The 19,883-nt window shown below is 44.0% G+C and overlaps 1 protein-coding gene across 4 annotated transcripts in view; it reads left to right on the forward strand.

Moving 5' to 3' along the window:
• LOC112115972 (dedicator of cytokinesis protein 7) overlaps window positions 1–19,883 on the forward strand; it is a 109,321-nt gene that overhangs the window by 80,197 nt on the left and 9,241 nt on the right. For 2 of the 4 annotated variants that reach the window (XM_029912397.1, XM_026655793.1), the window contains 9 exons: window positions 230–364; window positions 1,323–1,475; window positions 3,094–3,252; window positions 3,569–3,669; window positions 5,303–5,495; window positions 6,021–6,164; window positions 7,345–7,476; window positions 9,095–9,109; window positions 18,627–18,752. In XM_029912397.1, coding sequence (XP_029768257.1) covers window positions 230–364; window positions 1,323–1,475; window positions 3,094–3,252; window positions 3,569–3,669; window positions 5,303–5,495; window positions 6,021–6,164; window positions 7,345–7,476; window positions 9,095–9,109; window positions 18,627–18,752 — 1,158 coding nt within the window. Of the gene's footprint in view, window positions 1–229; window positions 365–1,322; window positions 1,476–3,093; window positions 3,253–3,568; window positions 3,670–5,302; window positions 5,496–6,020; window positions 6,165–7,344; window positions 7,477–9,094; window positions 9,110–18,617; window positions 18,753–19,883 lie in introns of all 4 variants that reach the window. The other 2 variants (XM_029912398.1, XM_026655794.1) reach the window with 1 other exon arrangement.

A 19,883-nucleotide genomic window follows, 5' to 3' on the forward strand; every position in this document is an offset into this window, starting at 1 on the left:
TGTAATAGAGCTTAGTGCATACATAATGCTTCAAGGGCCAGATCCTCAGAAGGTGTAAATCGGCTTCAGTAAGACGCCTGATTTCCACCTGTTGAGGATTTGGCTCAGAAACTTGTGAGGTTCACACATTTGTAATAGGTCAGTGAAGATTATTCAGGACAGTAGCACCACCTGATCGGCTGAAGAGTTAACTTTGTTCATGTGACTGTTGATTTAATTTTGACGACAGACTGTGTCCGTGACGGAATCCAAAGAGAGCATTCTCGGTGGGGTGCTGAAAGTTCTTCTCCACAGCATGGCCTGTAATCAAAGTGCACTTTATCTGCAACACTGCTTCGCCACACAGAGAGCTCTGGTTTCAAAGGTGAGTGTCCTGCAGGGGGCTGTCACATGTAGTGGGGTTTTCTCTTCAGTATTTGGGTCATGTCACTGCAAGGCTGTTGTTTTGTACTTCCTAACGTTAGTGTTTACGCTGTATGGTTTGATGAATGAAAGGAGGCTGTTTGTTCTTCAGGTCTGACTACTGTGGACAAAATGAATTTGTTTTGCTGGGCTGCTTGTTAAAATGATATCACATCTTTTCTACACACACTGAGCTGATGGGCAAGTTAGAGCCTCTCTTACTCATTGAGACCTATTAGAGCTACTTACCCCCACCCCACCAGTGCCTAAGGAGCCCATGTTGCTGTAATGCACACCAAGAACCCTCTATCCTAATGTAATGTCACCTTTCTTCTCCTTCTTCCAGCTCCTCGTCATGTAATTTACACCCTCTTGACATGGGTAATGTAGACATTAATATCTTAATGGAGTCCAGCCTAATGTACCCTCGGACCTTGGAGTTTGATCCGTCAGTCTAATGAAGTTTGAGTAAGAAAGGCTAGGAGTCTAAGCTGGCTTAACATAGAAACCGAGAGAACTGGAAGAAAATGTAATTTACACCGATATAAACTCCTTGTAATGTTCCTTGGGGCTCGTCTCCGTGAACAGTTAGACCGCAGCAAGCCGGGGTGTGAATCTAACCTCTCGCTAGCCAGTTGTGGTCTGTCTGTCCACGTGCATCCAACTGACACGTGTTAACAGTTCGTTTGAGCGCTTTGATCTAGTCCTCTTTGTAACAGGACTAGCCCAGAGTACTCTAATGAACTGCTAATGCACACAGACAGACCGCCGCAGACTAGTGCACGGTAGATTCACACCCCAGCTTGCCGCGGTTTAATTGTCCATGTAGATGAATCCTTAGATTCACCTCTGAACTTGGGCCCATTAGTTGATGCTGGCAGCCCCAGCAGAATTACTTTTCTCATGTGCTGTCACTACAGTTCCCTGAGCTGCTGTTCGAAGAGGAGACCGAGCAGTGTGCTGATCTCTGCCTGAGGCTTCTGCGACACTGCAGCAGCAGCATTAGTACCATACGGTCCCATGCGAGTGCCTCTCTTTACCTCCTTATGAGGCAGAACTTCGAGATTGGAAATGTAAGTATATGGCTGGTGCTATTATTTTATTAGCATCATTTGGTGTTTGCTTATATTCCGGTAGTACCTAGAAGCCCCATTAGCGATCAGGGACCCATGATGTGGGGCGCTGTACTGGTGAGAGACAGTCTCTGCCCCAAAGAACTTACAGTCTAAATAGGCAAGACATGCAAAGAATAGGAGGGGGAAACAAAGGCACCGAGCAGTGAAGTGACTTTGCTGTGTGTCACACGTCAGGTCAGCGGCAGAGCAGAGATTAGAACCCCAGCCTCCTGCATTCTAGTTTGATGCCCTGACCCCTAGACCAGGTTGCCTCTTCTGTCATTTTATAGGGACTCATTAAAAAAAAACGGACAAGGACCTCCACTGAAATGTAGAATTTTTCTCAAACTGAACGACTTGTTGTTTACTACTCACTGTTTTTGTAGGGCCAGGTCGGGCTGTTAGGTGCAGGCCCCTTGCGGGAGATGGTGCGGGGCCACATTAGGCCAGGAGCGCACAGTGACACACAACACTCCTGGGAAATGCCACCATTGCACTACCTCCTAGGAGAGCGCAGCTGGCATTCTCCTCTGCGGCCCTGCCGGCTCCTTACGCCTCTGTACCCTTTACCAAGGCAGCATGCACCCCTGAGGCCACTGCAGGAACTGCCCTCTGCCCGCCTTGCACACCCCTGTAAGAGACAGCCACAACCTGCCCCCTCGGCTGTCCCATCACAAGGCTTAAGTGTGTCCTCTGTGAAAGGTCTGCATGAATCCAGACTAATTAGGTGCTGTTGGTTTTGTTTTCTGTATGAATCTAATTGGATCTCAGCCTGATTCTCCCCATATGCACTTTACATTACAAAGAGAGCTCCCAATGTTCACTTTACTATTAAATGTTTTAACAGCGCCACTGCAGCAATCTTACAAAGCACACCCCAAACACCTTGTGTTTCCTAACAGAGTTCCTGCAGCTGAGATTAGATCTTCTTTCATCTTGTGGTAAAATCTTTGCTGTTTGTGAACAGCAGAGACTGAAGCGTGCACAGGCTTCTGGGCTCAGATGCTCTCAGATTGAGAGCAGAAAGGGGAAGGGAACTGAAGCTCACTTAGTCGCTATCACAGGGCTCTGTCAACTGAAACTACAATGCCTCTCTGTACCCTCTTGCTGAGGATTTGGCATGTGGGCTGAAACAACACAGAATGGGGTACCTGAAATAGAAGGTCATGCACACACGAGGTAATCTTTTCCTCTAAAGGGACTGGGACGCACAGGGGCCAACAGGTCATTTCATACACCATGCTCACGAGAGGAGCAAGAAGAGGCAGGGAAATCTAACAGCTCTTCTCTGGAGAACACTAGTCTGGAGTGAAGTACCCCTGCCATATGCCAGCCAAAGACACACAACAAACAACGTGACAGAGACACCAAACAAATGCATTGTTCAGAGGCAGAGAAAGAACTGAGGCTGCTCAGCTGGCCAGCCCCCTTAAGAAAGGGAAGGTGTTACTAAATGTTTGGTTTTTATCCCGTGTCCATGGCTGGTGGAAGGATGCAAACGCCACTGCGCCGGCGTTGCAGTGAACAGTTACGATTCCTATGGAATCATTGCATTGTAGTAACTTTTCTGTTGCAGAACTTTGCCAGAGTGAAAATGCAGGTGACCATGTCCCTCTCGTCCCTGGTGGGAACGTCCCAGAATTTCAATGAGGAATTTTTGAGACGTTCTCTGAAGACTATTTTGACGTACGCCGAAGAAGATCTGGAACTCCGGGAGACGACATTCCCCGATCAGGTTAGAGAAATACCACCGGGCCAAGAGTTACGTTTAGCTGGAAAGAGGGGCTGGATTTTCATGAAGCCTTTGGGTGTGGCTCATTCTGGGTTTTTAAAACAGGCTGATTTTAGATGAAGCCACGTATAGCAGGGCTGTCGGATACATTTCCTGGAGAGGGATCCATGAGCTGCTCTATAAAACTCAAGCCCTTGATTAGCTCCCACTGATAACAAGGAGCAAATGCACAAAGATTCAGAATAGGCAGCAGCCCTAATGTGTTAGTGTATAGTGAGGTTCCTGAGGGCAATTCATTACATCGTCTTCTATATTACAGGTCCAGGATCTTGTGTTCAACCTCCATATGATCCTCTCTGATACAGTTAAAATGAAGGAACACCAGGAAGATCCAGAAATGCTGATAGACTTGATGTACAGGTAGAGTTTACATGCCTATTGCAGAAGATGTACAGTGGATGCCACTGAACAATCAGCTGTGGTATTTGAATGTATCACAGCACTTGCTGTATTTCCCATCTTTAGAACTTGAAATACCCTGTCATAGTGATTTTTTTTTTTTTAAGTAACAGTCACCTTTTTTACATTTAAAACTGCTTTCCTTGTGTTACCATGATCCCCATGGTGCTGAGCACGCCAATATCACTAAATGCAGAGGTCAAATGGTGCTCACCTCTCCTCCAGTTTGAGCTATTTCAGTGGCACCACTTTTCCTGCAAATACAGAGGCCATTGAGACTCACCCACAGGCCTCAGAGTTTGACCAAACCTCTTCCTCCCATGCTCAAGATTAGTGCTTCCAAAATAGCATTGAAACACCGAATTCTTACAAAAAGCTATTAGCAATGCAGCCTTCCTCAGCAGTGACATATCTGAAGAACGTCTCATGGGTGGGGCAGACTGGGAGAGAGATCGGTCCTGGAAGGGAAAACGTCGGGTAACATTTTCATTCCAGATTCTGACCCGTGTACTAGTGCAAGGCGTCTGGGATACAGGACCCAGTCTAGCTCCACAGAAGTAAAAGATAACTAGTGTTTTCAGAGGGACCAGGCGCAGGCCCATAGCGAACAATAGGCAAAAGGAAAGGAGTGATAAGCAGGACAGAAAGAGGCAGCTAAAATGGCTGCTACTAGTCTATTTTGAAACTATCAGGCCAGGTCCTGGAGCCTGGTGAACGAGTCTGATCAGCCTGCAGTGAGACATGGCCCAAATGTCTTAGATTTTGGGAGTGTGATTGCTGTTAAGAGAGCTGGATAAGGGCACCTTTTCCCCTGATGCACTGTAGCAGGTTGGTGCACGGAAGGCACATCTTGGCTCAGGTGACAAGTGGTGAACTTGGGGGTCTGATCCCAATTTCCACCCCACAAACCACCACAGAAATTAGCACTGTTCAGCCCAGTGGGCAGTGTCTGCTCAGGAGGAGCCCCAGACTGAATCCGTCTGGGTATTTCAGGTTATGCTCCAAGTGCATTGGCAGAGAAGAGGGGGGAAGCTCACACAGTGTCCGCCCACACTATGCCCTGTCCAGCCCAAAGCCAGTAGGGCTTAATCCTGCAAGAGGCTGTGTGTTGTGGCCTTGATCTAGCAAAACACGGAAGCTCGTGCTTAACTTTGAAGCCAGTGGGACTACTCCGCACTTAAGCACTTTGCTGGATCAGAGCTAGAGTTCTCAGCACCTCCCAGGATCAAGCCCTTCGCTATTATGTTCCAAGAACATTAAATTCACTGTCAAAGTGTTTTTAAAATGAGGTCTTCTATTTAAACACCACCCTGTTTCTTCCTATGCTGCTGCTATAGCATATATTTACACCAGTGTTTGTACAGCGCCTAGCACAATGGGGGCCCCAACTTGGTTAGCCTCTAGGTGCTACTGCAATACAAATGTTAAATGATAACAACACCAAGAGTTTCCTAGCTTGGAAATCCAGGCAATTATTTTGTATATGACTCTAGTTCATAGCTGTTCATCTCAAGCCTAGAACTATGGATAGGTACTTGTAAAATATACATATAAGTAAATAAACACTAATTGCGAGACATTTATTTTCAACTAGAATTGCGAAGGGCTATCAGACTTCCCCAGATCTGCGACTGACCTGGTTACAGAACATGGCTGGAAAGCATTCTGAAAGGAGCAATCATGCTGAATCTGCCCAGTGTTTGGTCCACTCGGCAGCCCTTGTGGCTGAATATTTAAGCATGCTTGAGGATCGAAAATACCTTCCCGTAGGGTGTGTAACATTTCAGGTAGGAATGTGCTTCCGTCCCCCCCAAACTGTACATTTTGGTATTCTACCATCTAATACTGAGATACGAAGCAATAATAAAAGTCCTAAGTACAAATCAAAGTTGGCAGTGTTAAGAAGCATTTTCAAGAAGCAGTCCTGAAAACAGCTTCATCTAATACGATTTTGCTGTTCCAGACAGGGTATAACTTTTCTGAAACAGTTGTTGAAAACTGTTCTTGTGATTAGGTTGTGACAAAGAGAATCAGGCTTCAATCCAGGAAAGCATGTAAGGTCATGCTTAGTTTTGAGCATGTGAGTAGTCCCACTGGCTTAAAGTTAAGCATATGTGTAAGTGCTCTGCTGGATCAGGGCCTGTGGTGAAATGAAAAGTACTTGAAATTTGCCTCTTTCAAAGAGGATGTTGCCTGAGTAAAAACTGAATAAAGCTCTTTGTCCCAGTATCAGATTAACTGTATCTTTTGGAGTATTCAGTGTAGTTGCTTAAATAAAACTTTTCAACTCTATCTAAATTGTGTCCCCTTAGAACATATCTTCAAATGTTTTGGAAGAATCCGCAGTTTCTGATGATGTTGTCTCACCAGATGAAGAAGGTATCTGTTCTGGGAAGTATTTTACAGAAGCAGGTCTGGTGGGATTGCTGGAACAGGCTGCAGCATCTTTCTCCATGGTAGAAGATTTTAATCTCTCTATATATCTACTTCAGCAACGCTCATAGTGCTGGGCAATATTCAGGAAAATGTTTTGTAAATGAAACTGTACAATTCTCCCATATCACTTATTTTTATGGCGTTGGTAGCATTTTTTCTCCTGGGCAGCTCAGTTAGCCCCTGTAATCAACCATAGCCTATCACTGAGTGGGTTTTGTGGGGTTTGTTTCCATTTCAGCATTTCAGGTAATTGTGTTTTAGTTAGTTGCGAAGCTCTAATTCTAGTTCTAATTCACCATTAGTAAAAGACAAATATTATCTCTACATTATTAGTTAAAGACCATGTAGTTCCTTCCACCCCTTTAAGTAGAGGGGACTGGCGCACACAGCTGGTGATTGGTATCTTTGTGGCCTCCCTGTCCTCATACCACAGATGTCCCTCCAGGGATTGCTAGGCAGGGTTTGTGATCTGTGGGTAGTTCAGGCTGGTGCTAGGAATGGGCAGAGGTTGGGATGGTAATGGAATGGTAGCAAAGTACCCATCAGAGAGAGGCTTTTAAGGACAAGGTAATTATTTACCACAACATGATTTGGAATTCCCTGTGGCAACAGACAGAGCCTAGCAGCACATTTCCTGCAATGGACTGGCAAAGCCATGAGGGAGTAGGGAGGCATAGTGCCTCTGCAGATCCTTCTAAATCCATCTATGATGGGTGGAACCCTAGTCAGATCACCATGGGTGAGAGGGCAAATGGTGCTACTTGGCAGACACGCTTCAGGGAGACACTTCAGAGTCCCATCTCATGGAGTTTGAGAATGCAGGATACAAGTTACATAGACCCAAGTCACACTAAACCTAATGGGCCATACTGTGCACTCAGACGTAGATACTATTCCCATTGACTTGTTTAATATTTGGTTCAGCCTCTCCCCTCTTCACTAATAAATAAGTTTATTAAAAATAAATAGAAATGTGTTACTATATGTGCTTTTGGTTCTATGAATTACTGAGGATTTGATACCTCTTCTAAAAAAAAATCCTGATTAAATTACAATAAATGTAAGCATATAAGCAACCACTTCAATGTTGTAATCTTAGTTACTGAAGTACTGTGAGCATGTATTATATACCAGCTGTATTTCTTTTCTTTTCCTGTTGAATTGATAGAAAGATCCATCTGATACGTATTATTTTTGTAGGCTGGCATGTATGAAGCAGTTAACGAGGTTTACAAAGTCCTTATTCCTATTCATGAAGCTAACAGAGATGCCAAGAAACTGTCCACAATTCATGGTAAACTCCAAGAAGCATTCAGCAAAATTGTTCATCAGGTAATGATTTTAATCTCCAGCTGCAGTATGAACTGTGAAGATATTTGAAATGTTTTAGTGTTGTTTTCCACCAAAAGCTAACTATCAAGGAGAGCCATTTCAATCAGATTGTACAAATAACATCAAAATGATGGTCCGCAGTAAATGCAAGGATCGCTAATGAGCATTGACTCTCGGGACCTTTTTAATCATACAAGGATGTCAAGTCTGCACATACAAACTTTTCGTGTAAATAACAAAAATGATGAGGAGTTAATAAGAAATCTGTCAGTTGCATTGTGCTTACTAGTTTATAGATGTATAATTTCAGGTGTTACTTTAAAATACGTTTGCATGCTAGGAAAAAAGGTTTGTTACATTTAGCTTGCTACATAACATTAAGAAATGTTTGGGTTTTATTTAGCTCTTCATAGGCTTCTTGAGCTATTTTGAACTTCACCAAAATCTTTTTTTCGTTAAACAAAAATGTAAAAGCAAATCAAAATATCCTTGTTTCCCTGCCTCTGAAATTAGATTTCATTCTGAATACACCTATTATTTAAAAAAAAAATCCTTAAAATTGTATCCACCAGTATAACTAAAAGTCAGACAAGATTATCCATGTCATTGAAAAAGCAAACACTTAGGAATGAGGTAGCTGGGCTGTGTTATTAGCAAAGCAGTAGTCTCAGCTAAATACATTGTGCAATCTCCTGCTCTTTTCCGTGCAATATTAGCTACCTTATAGCCGATCCTGCTCCGACTGAAGGCAGTGATGTAAGATCAGGCCATAGGCTGCTAATCACTGAGCTCACTTCCGAGTGGGCTCATTGTAAAAACTGTGGCCCCCATGTAAACACATGCTTAACTTTTTAATCATGTGCTTAAAAGTTGTCCTGAATTGGGAAGATTTCCTGAACTGAGGCCTCTGCTCAGTGGGATTTGAAGGCACCACATAGGAGACACTCAGCATCTTGCAGGGTCAGAGCAGCCATGTGGGACCCATCCTGTGAGGTGCTGAGCACTTCTTGGAAGATGCTGAAAGGTCTCAACTCCCACTGAGCTCAGTGGACCTCAGCTCAATGGGAGATGGAGGTGCTTGTTACCTTACAGGATTGGCCCACAGCACTTGTCCTTTTCTGTGAGGGAGCGTAAGAACTCAGCAGCCAATCCTAATACAAATATCAATACGATGGTTTAGTATGCAGCCCTCACATAGCCTGGTATGTTGTGTGACCATTCGTTTAATTACACTTATATAAAAGTATAAGCTGGGCCATCTCTTCAGTGGATGGATATCTGCATAGCTCCACCGACTGTCCTGATTTACACCCGCTGAGGATCTGGCCCTGCTCTCTCCACATAACTTGTGTCATGGCTGTGCCAGAATTCCTGATATTAACCAGACATGATAAACAGAATAATAAAGGACAAAAAAGTGGTTGATCTCTCTCTAATCAATCATGTAATGTCCTTCTCAGCCAAAGGAAACAATAGGCCACTGTAGGTGCCTGGTAACTTATAATCAATGAGACCATTTCAGATTAATAATACCTTACATTAGTGGTCATGTTTTGACCTTTGAAACATCTTTTTTTTTTGTTGCTGTGACATGCCCTTTTTACTTTTTATTATACAGAGTACTGGCTGGGAGGTAGGTAATATTTTAGTTAGTAAAGAACACTAATTGATCAGATGACTCATGCCAATGCTTTGCCCACATGTGCTAGTTGTGGGTATTTCTGTTGCTGTCTGCTGTTTAAACTGAATTCATTAACCAAAGAAATATCAATAAAACGATTGTGGTAGTTGTAGGAAACTCTTTCTAAGAAGCTGTAGGTAGTGCATGGATGCCAATGTGTTCCACTAATGAGGTTCTTTGGTGAATGAGCCACTGTATCATCACTAGTTTGTTTTTATATTTTGTTTATAATTCTTCTCATCAGCATTGACACAGAATATCATCTCTTCATACCATATTTTCACCCCACCCACAGGGGTCGATTTAAGTGCTTATGCTCAAAGGTGTCAAAAGTGAAACCTGTAATGGTTAAGCAGACATTCGCTCATACTAGAGCCACTTAATCTTGGTAATTAACAAATGCTGAATACTTTTTTTTAATGCAGATTTTTGGGTGGGAATAAAATAGCTCAATTCTTTTAACACCAGAGATTTTGTTCTGCTGCTTTAGTTTTAGCAGAGGCCCTCCGCTTGCATTTCTACAATATCCACCACGAGAGACACTCATTTGGATTAAAAATAAACGGTGTCCACTAGATCTCTCACACAGACCAGTTCACTGTGATTTTGATGAATCAGTTCATAGGTCAGTTGTGTGTGTTTGCATTTTTGCTCTTATACATCAACTTTGATGGTCTAAGAAGATTTTTTTAACCTTTTGTAAATACACTCCTAGATTATTTTCCTCAGTGCCCAAAAGAGCTTTTCAAGCACTGATATTTGCTTCTGCTTTACTTTAAATCAAGCAACTCAATCTGGTCCACTCTTACTATCAAGATTATTCAGTACTTTAAGACCCCAATTCAGGAAAGCACGTAAGCACACGCATTTCTGAGTTGGAGCCTACATAAAAGGTCCTACATATTCTCTATTACACCTAGAGTTTTGGCCAGAGATGTATAAACTTCATGTCTAATTCTGGCTTGTCAAGAATTAAAGTTCAATAGTTTACTTGTAATTTCTGATGTAAAGAACTTGCCTTGTAAATCGCTTGCTTTTTACTGTGACAAGTCCTAGCAGATGAGGTGACCCAGTAATCCAATGTTTGTATCATAGAATGTAAGTTATGTGTGCTCAATATCCAATAAGTAATGAAAGCCTGTGAGCATCTATTTTGATCAATCTTCATGATGCTAAATCGACCCCTGAAGTATCCCCTTGTCATTGGTTATGATTTTAACATCATTCAGTCTTGTTTTATTGCATGGTAAAACACACCCATGGTTTATGTTCTCGTCTACTGTTGTGCACTTTCGTTGCCACCTTTTGCTGAGCTTTTTGCTTCGTAGCCTTCACGTTTGTTGCATGTTTTTCTTTTTCCTTATTTTTTAAAATATTTTAATTGGTGCGCTCCTCTTTTTTTTTTTTAATTTATTTATTTGCTGCCAATTGCTGCTTATTTGTTTTTTGGAATTTCCCTAATTAAAATACTTTCTGTTTTCTCCTCTATCGCCCTGGTTGCTGACCCTACTCCCCACTTTTACTATTGTCTGTTGTGGTAAGTTTCTACTTTGTGGATTTTTTCTTTTTTTTTTTTTACTCTGTGGAGACCTCAATAATTTCATTTTACCAAAGAGCAATGCCAACTAAAAGATCCAGGTAAAGCAGTATTGCCAACTCAAGTGTTCAGGAGTCAGGTCTCAAAACATTTATGAGATGTTGCTTAAAAATCATGAGTTTTTTAATATTTTTATTTACCTTCTGGTTTTTGAGCTGTTAGGATTCACCTGTTCATGCTTTTCACTGCAACCATGTGGGTTTAAAAACAAAGCCAGTGGAGATTCTTACCAAATCACAAGACTCCAAGAGCTGGTGCTTTGGTGGTTTTAAGAAAACCACCAAACACTGAAAGAACTTTAAGAGTTGGCAAGACTGTCTAAAGACTTTGTACGTTGGATTAAAATCAGCAAGAAAATGTAAAACACCATAACAAGAGAGATTTGGGGTTATCAACTCCCTCTCTAACATGTATGAAGGAGTTATTTTTGCTCATACCTATTTTGGGCCAGTTCTGCCTGCATTTATACCCAGGCTACCCTGTTGTCAATAGATGGCCCCCGCTGTGTCTAATTTCTCAGCCCTTTGATAAGGTAAATCTAGTTGGCAAAGCTTTTGGTGTGTGTGCAAGAGATAACTTTAAACCTTTATTTCCAGTGATTTTGAAAGGTATTTACCATGCATAATAACAATCATGAACCCTTCATAAATCATGGTGGCTGTTATCTGCTCTGCCAGTTCTGTAATGGCTACTCAGTGTTCACCTTCATTCTCGTCTCCTCCCAAAGACCTATTATTTTTCTTGAAATAATAGGCGAGAAAATGCTTTGTTAATAATTTCTCCCTCATAACTGCATTTTTAGCTCTCTTCAGAAACAATGTAATATTTTTAAATTACTTGTTTTGTTTTCAGTTCTGTGTGTACAGGGCCCTTGGAATTGATTTAATTTCTATGGGAAAATCCTGGCAAAATTAGAGTCATCACATGCTCATTACACAAGACCCTTAAATTATGTTATGTTATCATCTAGCCCAGCGGTTCTCAAACTTTAGCAACCCAAGGACCCCCATTTTGCTTTAAAATTTTTCACGGACCCCCTAGTGCCCCGCTCAGCCCCAGACCCCACCCCACCTCTTCCTGTCACCACTCCACCCCTGCCCCTCCTCTTCCCTACTTCTTTTGGCCCCTTCCCCCAAGTGCGCCCCGTCCCCACTCCTTGCCAGCGCCTCCTGCATGCCACTGAACAGCTGTTCCCCAGCGTGCAGGAGGCGCTGAGAGAGAAGGGGAGGAGTTGAGGGAGGAAGGGGGAGGAGTTGGTCCACGGACCCCAGTTTGAGAAATGCTGATCTAGCCCATTGCCAGCAGACTAGCCGTGGAATTCAATTCTTTGTTTCACTTCTGGTGCTACTGAGGTACATTTGAGTAGGCCCTAGACTGACGTTGTCCTTCAGTCTTGCCCAGTCAACAAACACCTTTGGAGAGCCACCTTTCTCACACTAGACAGTGGAATTCAAAGAACAACTACCTTCCCCTACAGTTTCCTACTTTGTCCTAGGTGGCTGATCTGTTTTTTTAACGCCATTAGGCAAAGGCTAGAATGATTTGAATTGATTAATCCCAAATTTGCATGTAACTGCCTCTGACTCCGCAATCACCCCTTGCCTGACTGGCTCACTTGGCTCCTAGTTCTAGTAACTCGAGCAAACACTGGCTTAACACAAGCAAAAGCCCTGAGGTATTTCCCAGCCAGGCTGGAAACTGGGCTTTTCCCAATTCCAGGAGGTTCACTGTTACTAAAAATATGTGAAGAATAAAAATAGCACCTAAGCATTTGCCCATACAGATGTGTGTGTGTGTGTGTGTGTGTGTGTGTGTGTGCGCACCCAGCTGTCTGGTTTGCACATGCGGATACTCACTTGTGGCTGCACTGGGGGTAATTAGTTGTTCATGAGTGTTCTTAGTCAGCTGGCAGCCAAGCCGGCTCCCTGTCGCTGCACCTCCTACTGGATCTGAGCAGGGAAAGAGCCTCCAGGCGGCGGCAGTGATGGTGGTAGGAAGTAGCAAGTGGCACTGAGGGGAAGGGGACTCAGTACTGGTCCCAGATCTCCCCCAAACCTGGCAACCAACCAGCCCACCCCTGGCAGATTCCAACTTCTACCCCAGCCAGCTGCCCTCATCTTTCCACAATGTCCCTCCCTCAAAAGCCACCCCACAAACATAGCTGCCCCCAGCTTCTACCTCAAGCTATTCAGCTACCCTTCCCCCGGCCTTCCCACCAAACCCAGCTTCCCTTAACTACCCCAAAGCTTCTCCCAGCCACCTCCACCTAGATAGCACCCACCTATTCCCCAGACACCTGTCAGCACCCCAACAGTGCTTGGGGCAGAGGTGTATTGACCTTAAGCCAAAGTTTTATAATCATATACAAGGTATTTGCAAATATGCACATTTAATGAACTGATTTGCATATTTTCAAATAATTTGCATGTCGTGTCATACACAGAACTGCACAAAGCTTGGCAGCCGTGCATTTCATGGATGAGAACAGGGACACAGACATTAAGGCTGAAATTCAGTGAGATTTGGGCACCTAACTTCCTTATGCGCCTTTGAAAACCCAAATACACATTAAAATGTTTCCTTCTCCTTTGCTCTGTTTCCTTTATTTGTCAGTGATCTTGTGCCCACTTAGCAAGGCTGACCTCCCAACACTAAAAATGGCTTTAAAGTGCATGCAACATACGGCAGCACATTGGAGATCACAAACGGTTAAAGCTGAGAGGACAGCAGACGAAAGGAGGCTTTCAGGAGATGTTTCATTGTTTTTTATCAGGGAAACATGCTTTTTTATGGTGCTAAAGGAGGATGAAGTTGTTGCTTTAGCATGTTGGGCAGCTCGGCTACAGGGTTCACGTACATGGATCCAGAGCTTGTGCCATAACCACTCCTACCGTGTTATTTAACCCTTAAAGAAATCCTTCCCCAGCTGTCCAAGGGCTAAATGTTACTGAAACGCTCACTCATTTTAAGACATTTTAATGATGTAGTGCCTGAAGTGGGCACTTATGGAAGGGAGAAAAACAGTATGTCCACATAGGCAGACCACCCCCACCAGAGGATCTTTTTAGCACAAACTAGTGTCTGAAAATGATTGTTTTGCCTGTGTAGATGGGCTCAATCCAGAGCCGGCACTAAGCATAAGAAGACTAAGCAATTGCTTAGGTGCCCGAGCAGCTCAAGGGCCCCCCCCCCTCTTAATTATTAGTATGTGTTGGGGGGGGGTGGGGAGGGATATTCCTGCTTAGGGCCCACACTGACACAGGCTCACTCCTTTTTGAAGCACGCTACTGAACTGTGGGACTGTCTTTGTTGGAACACAATCCCCCAGTGCAGCAGAGTGGCTTGTGTAAACCAAAGCCCCTGAAGCCCAGGAGTGAAAATCTCACATACTGCAGTAAGGTGCCATGAAAGCTCCGCCCACGCTCCTCAGTTCTGACCTGTAACATCCCTGCTGTTCATGTCCTGAGTCTTTAACACAGATGCCGCTTGGGCTGGAATGTGCCATGTCGCAAGGCGGTTTTTTGATTTGGACTAATAGGGAGATGCAACCCAGGACTCCAGAGGTGAAAGGCTAATGCGCTAACCAACGCTGCCAGCCATACCGACGCGGCAGGGATCATACCTGCTGTTCACATCGTCTCGCTTGGACCATTTTCAGGAGTCAGAGATTCAGCTTAAGTGACTTGGTTTCTGGCTTAAAATACTATTCATTGTCACAAAAAGCCACTGTAAATGGACTTTATGATGGTGAAGGATGTTGGCATGTGGTGTGAGGCTGTACTAAGCCCCTCACCCTGGCTTCAAATTGGTGAGATGGATTTTGCCTTTGCCGTCACTGCCCTGTACATATGTATGTATCTGTACATGAGCACACACAACCTGATCATGCTGGTTTTATGTGGGTTTAGTAAATTTCCCCAATAAAGCCTCAGTATTTTGCAATGATGAACAGCCAACATTTTCTTTTCCTACTTGTGGATATTTGCATAGCAACATAAATGTGCCTAGTGCTTAACAAAGTATCTATGACAATGTCCATCCCCCAAGAATTTACAATCTAAGGGCCCGATCCTGCAAGCACTTATTACCTGGCATAGTGCTTCATGCCATTGAAATCATTAGCCACCATTTCCCCCCCGAGATTAAGGCTTATTTGCTCCACTCCAAGAACCCAAAGCAGCCCTAAAGCAGGAAAAGCTGGCCATGTGAGAATTCCCTCTATCTTAGGGGAATCCTTGGTTGGTGTAGGGAAGCGGCATGGTTTGGGGAATAGGGGTATGGCCAGGATACCCCTAGATCCCTCTGATCCCTTGCTGTGACCCAGGAGGCTGTTGGGAACTTACACGCAATAGAGCAGCCTAAAGGCTGCTCCAACTTGTGCCAGGGATTGTACAGCCCCAAGATCAGGAGATCACAGAAGTGGCTTAAAGCTATTTTTGTCTCCTTTCCTATTGGGACAGCCTCTCAGAGGGAATAGCATGCAGGTGGTTGAGCCTTGGATTTTGAAAAATCTGTGGGTTTTGATTTTTTCCTGTTGCGAGGTGGGTGCATAGAAATGCATCCTGAAAGGACTTTCACATTTTATTTTAAGCAACCGTTGCTTTGGTAGTAGTATATATTTTTTTAAAATAATATATCACACTGGTGAAGCCAATATCCCTTTGTATCAGGCCCAAACCCCTTCATTCTGACACTGAATCCAGCTAGTTTTCGAGATGAATTTGTGGGGAACTGAGTGCAGTTGGAGCGAAGGGCTCTGTGCACCTCCTTGGAAGTGCTCGACATCTTATACGATCAGAACCACAGGGACCAATCCTGCACAGTACTGAGCACTTCTTGGAAGGTGGGACGTGCCCTCCACTCCCACTGAGCTCAGTTTGTTACACTGGGTGCCCAGCGACTTTCAGGAGGTGCTCAGTAGAATTGCCATCGGTGGAGACTTGTAGGAACTTTTAAAAACGTATTTGGACTATTGCTTTGTACCATTAAGGCTAAAGGATGCAGGACTTGCCTCTGAACCTGCCTAGGCCCAAATAGAAGAGATACATGACCCAATCCTACCAGTGCAAATCCATAGCAAAAATCCCACTTATTTCCATGAGAGCAGGATCAGGCCTGTAGCATGGGACAAAGACCCAAAAAGGAAGGCAGCATGGTCTAGTGAATAGGGAGGAGCAATAGGAATTAGGAAACCTGAAGTGTGTTCCATACTCGCTGTGGGCCTGATCCTGTGCTCATCAGTCAATGGCAAAATTCCCATTGACGTGTAGGTAGTGAAGGATCAGGCTCCGCGTAACATTGGGGGAGACACTGACTAGCTCTGTGTTTCAGTTCCCCAGCTGCATAATGGAAATAATAATTCGTTGTCAAGTGCTTTGAGATCCTCTGGTGAAAGGTGCTATGTACTGCAAGCATTGCTATTCAGAGGATGGAAAGAAGAAAACAAATAGCACAGTGAGCTGGAAACGAGGAGGCATTTTCTTTAGCATAGATAACATTGTCCATTGCCTGGGTTTCATACGTCAGTCTGATAAGTTTAGAGTAAAGGACACCAAGACTGAGTGGGATGGGAGGAGGTCTGGGTCTGACATAAGGGGTAGCTGAGAGATATGGAGGCAGTCATGGTCGATAGTCCCCAAATGTAGCATCCAATACTTTGATTAAAATACAATAATCCATTAGGGCACTGATCCAGTGGAGCATTTAAGCCCATGTGTGAAGCCGGGCCCAGTGTGATTCCTCAATGGCTTAAAGTTACACCCTGTCCTTTGCTGAAGTGGGGCCTGAATGTTTTTCTCTATTAACTTCCCTGTAACAAGGCCAGCGTGTGACCCATCAAAAACAAACCAGAGGCTTTTTTTTTCAGCCATGGGCACCTCAACATCTGCTGTGCCATCTTCCAGCTCTTCCTTTCTACTCTGTTCTGGTAATCTAGGGGAGTAGGGAAAACTCCTGTTCTTGTGGCCTAGGGGAACATGGAAATAGACCAAGCTCCTGCTCTCTGGGAGCTCTCTGCTGTACACCAGGTGCAGAGAGCTAGGTATGCAGGCAGCCCAGCTGGCTGCCCTGTCCAGGGAAAAGGCACCTCTGCTGCACAAAGAACCAATAAAACCACTTCCTGCTCTGAGCGTAGGGACCGGAGCATTCCAGGTGCTGCAGCTCCTTGCACTGAAGGGCTCAGCAGCCACAACTCCCAAGGGCGTTCGGTTGGGCTGGTGGGGGGTGATGCTGTGCGAATGGCATTTCCACCCCTTCTCATTTGCCTGCTTTTTGTTCTCTCCACCCACCAAGGCAGAGGGGATAATGTGGCTCTCAAACAATTATGTATTTTCATTACAAAGAAATATAGTCATTGAAATGAAGGAAATGCACCTAAACTACAATTTTATTATTTAAAAGCAGTAAGGAGAACTCCCGTCAGATATCTGAATGCTTTCCTCTGACTGGTCATTTTTCATGGATCAGATTCTTTTTATCTTATCAGTTTTGTATCCTTCCTGCCGTCCAGACTATTTTCACCATCACCACAAAAGATCAACTTACTGCAGAAATTGTTCTGCACCTAACCTAAAAAGTAGTCAAATGTCCCCAAAAATGCCTTGCGGCATTGCCCCACCGCAAAATAGTGAATACAAATCCCACGCTCTGGGCTAGACATGTAGAGGTGCCATTTGACACCCAAACACTAAGATTGAGAGAGAGAATGCATTCTGTTCTGCCGCACACTTTCCCATGAGAGTAAAGGTGAACATGTTCTAAAAAGCACGTCTAGTTTCTGCATGCAGCGTGATGAGTTGTTTTGATCCTTAACAAAATCAGAGGTGTGATTTTTTTTTTTTAAATATGTTTCTTCCGATCTTTCAGTCTCACTTTTTTAAAATGTGACTTTTCTGACAAAAACCTGTGTGTTTCACTTCAATTGTCGTGGCTATTACATTCTGTGGGCCAAATTCACCACTGGCTTAAATGGGAGCAAGTGCCTGGAAGCCAATGGAATTGCCACTGCTTCCACTCGGAGTGACTTTGGCCCTATAGTTTACCCTAGGAGAATTAAAGTGCTTCTGTCAACACAATGTTTAAAAAATAAATAAAACACCTTTTAAATTTTGGATTATTTTTAAATCACAGTATAAGGGGATCTTGACTTAGGCCCTGATCCTGCAGTTAGTTGTGCATGAACAGATGGCTCTGACTTGGAGCTGCTTAGACTTTAATGGGGCTGTGTAGACATGTAGCAGTCTGCTTGCTTGTTCACTACAAATTGCAGGATAAGGACCGTAGCTCGATTTCCCTTAAACCTAGGGCCAGCTAATCAGCTGATGTACGTCTACACAGCTTCACTGAGTTCAGTGGAGCTCAGGATCTTGCAGTGAGTTCTGCCTGAGGGATGGCGGCGCTCCTAAATCAATAGGGGTCCTCCCAGGAGGGAACTCATTGCAGGATCAGACTATTAATTATCTCCAATAACTTTGATTTGATACACCTCTACCTCGATACAAGGCTGTCCTCAGGAGCCGAAAAATCTTACCGCGTTTTAGGCGAAACCGTGTTATATCGAACTTGCTTTGATCCGCCAGAGTGCGCAGCCCCGCCCCCCTGGAGCACTGCTTTACCGTGTTATATCAGAATTCGTGTTATATCGGGGTAGAGGTGTATTAGTTTTGCGTTTATCTTCAGTGTGGTGTTTGCTGTAACTTGAATTTCAGTGTTGATTAGCCCAAGTACCTCTATCCCCTCCACCCACCCACCTCACAAAGCAAATGGCAGTTCAAAGTCAGGAGCAAATTTTTTGCAAACACTCAAGTTTACAACATATGTGAATGAGTCTTTATACTGAAGTGCCTTTTGTCTCTCCAAACGTAGGATGGAAAGCGGATGTTTGGTACATACTTCCGGGTCGGTTTTTACGGGACTAAATTTGGAGACTTGGATGAACAAGAATTTGTGTACAAGGAGCCCGCGATAACAAAGCTAGCCGAAATTTCCCATAGACTAGAGGTGAGATTGTTGTGGCAGACCTGAAATTCCCTCTGTAAATTACAATTGAGCTGCTCAAGCCTTAAAAGCTGGATTGTTATCATGAAACGTAGGTAGTGGCTGAAACAACAATCACTAGGCAAAGGCAGTGGGTGAGATTTTGTGCTGTGCCTCTTGGAGCGTGATTCTGGGCTGCTCCAGGGACCAAAACAGCCTCCTGCATAACATAAACTGCTCTAAGTTACCCCATCCCTCCCAGAGCCCTGCTCAGTGATTCAGCTGCTAAGAACGGTTCTAGCATGCAACACCCCCATCACATCTCCCTCCCACCACTGACCCCACTCTCTACTGAGAGGGGCCCGCATGGCCTCCCTGCATTTCCCCTCAGAAATAATAATTTGACTTATTCAATCCTGTAGCTAGAGGCCAAGACTTGATACATCACTTCCATGTTCTTGGTGTATTATACTGTGTATTCATCCTTGTCAGTGCAGCTGGCCCTCGCTAATACGGTTATTGCAGTCATTCCTCTCGATCCTTCTAAAATTTGTCCTTTTTCTGCATTAACATTTCCCCCTTTCTCTTAATATTTCATTCCAGGATCTCACCTGACTGCCCCGCGCAGCCCTTCTATTTCATTGCTCCACCAAAACCAGGTGGTATTTATCTTTTTCCCCTTAGTGAGACTGCATAAAGGAGATATTAGTTTGGCTTGTTAGGATTTCTTCCTTATCCTCAGGCAATGCTTTTGGAGATTGAATCAGAGCAGTTTGTAGACAAATGTAAATGGGTTTTCAGAAAGAGATGAGCCTCCCTTCTCCCTTCCCTACCTCCCTCCCAAAAAATCAGGCCCCTTTTAGGTGTTTCAGGTTGGGTGCCCAAAAAAATGAGGCACCTAAAATCACTGGAAAATGTAGCCTGTAAAGTTTATTTCACTTATCGGTGTAACTTCCTTGATCAAATGGAGGCAAGTATAGGGCCAGATTCTGATCTCAGTTACCCTGATGATGTAACTCAATTAGAATTAATGGAGCTGCTCCAAATTCAAAATGGTGTAACTGAGGTTAGAATCTGGATATTCAGATTCCCCCACCCCACATCTAATTTATTCAAACCAGCCAATCCCAATCCTATTGCACCATCTGCTTTTCA

Source organism: Terrapene carolina, unplaced genomic scaffold, assembly GCF_002925995.2.
Source record: "Terrapene carolina triunguis isolate 2854851 unplaced genomic scaffold, T_m_triunguis-2.0 Scaffold211, whole genome shotgun sequence".
Taxonomy (NCBI): Eukaryota; Metazoa; Chordata; order Testudines; family Emydidae; genus Terrapene; species Terrapene triunguis.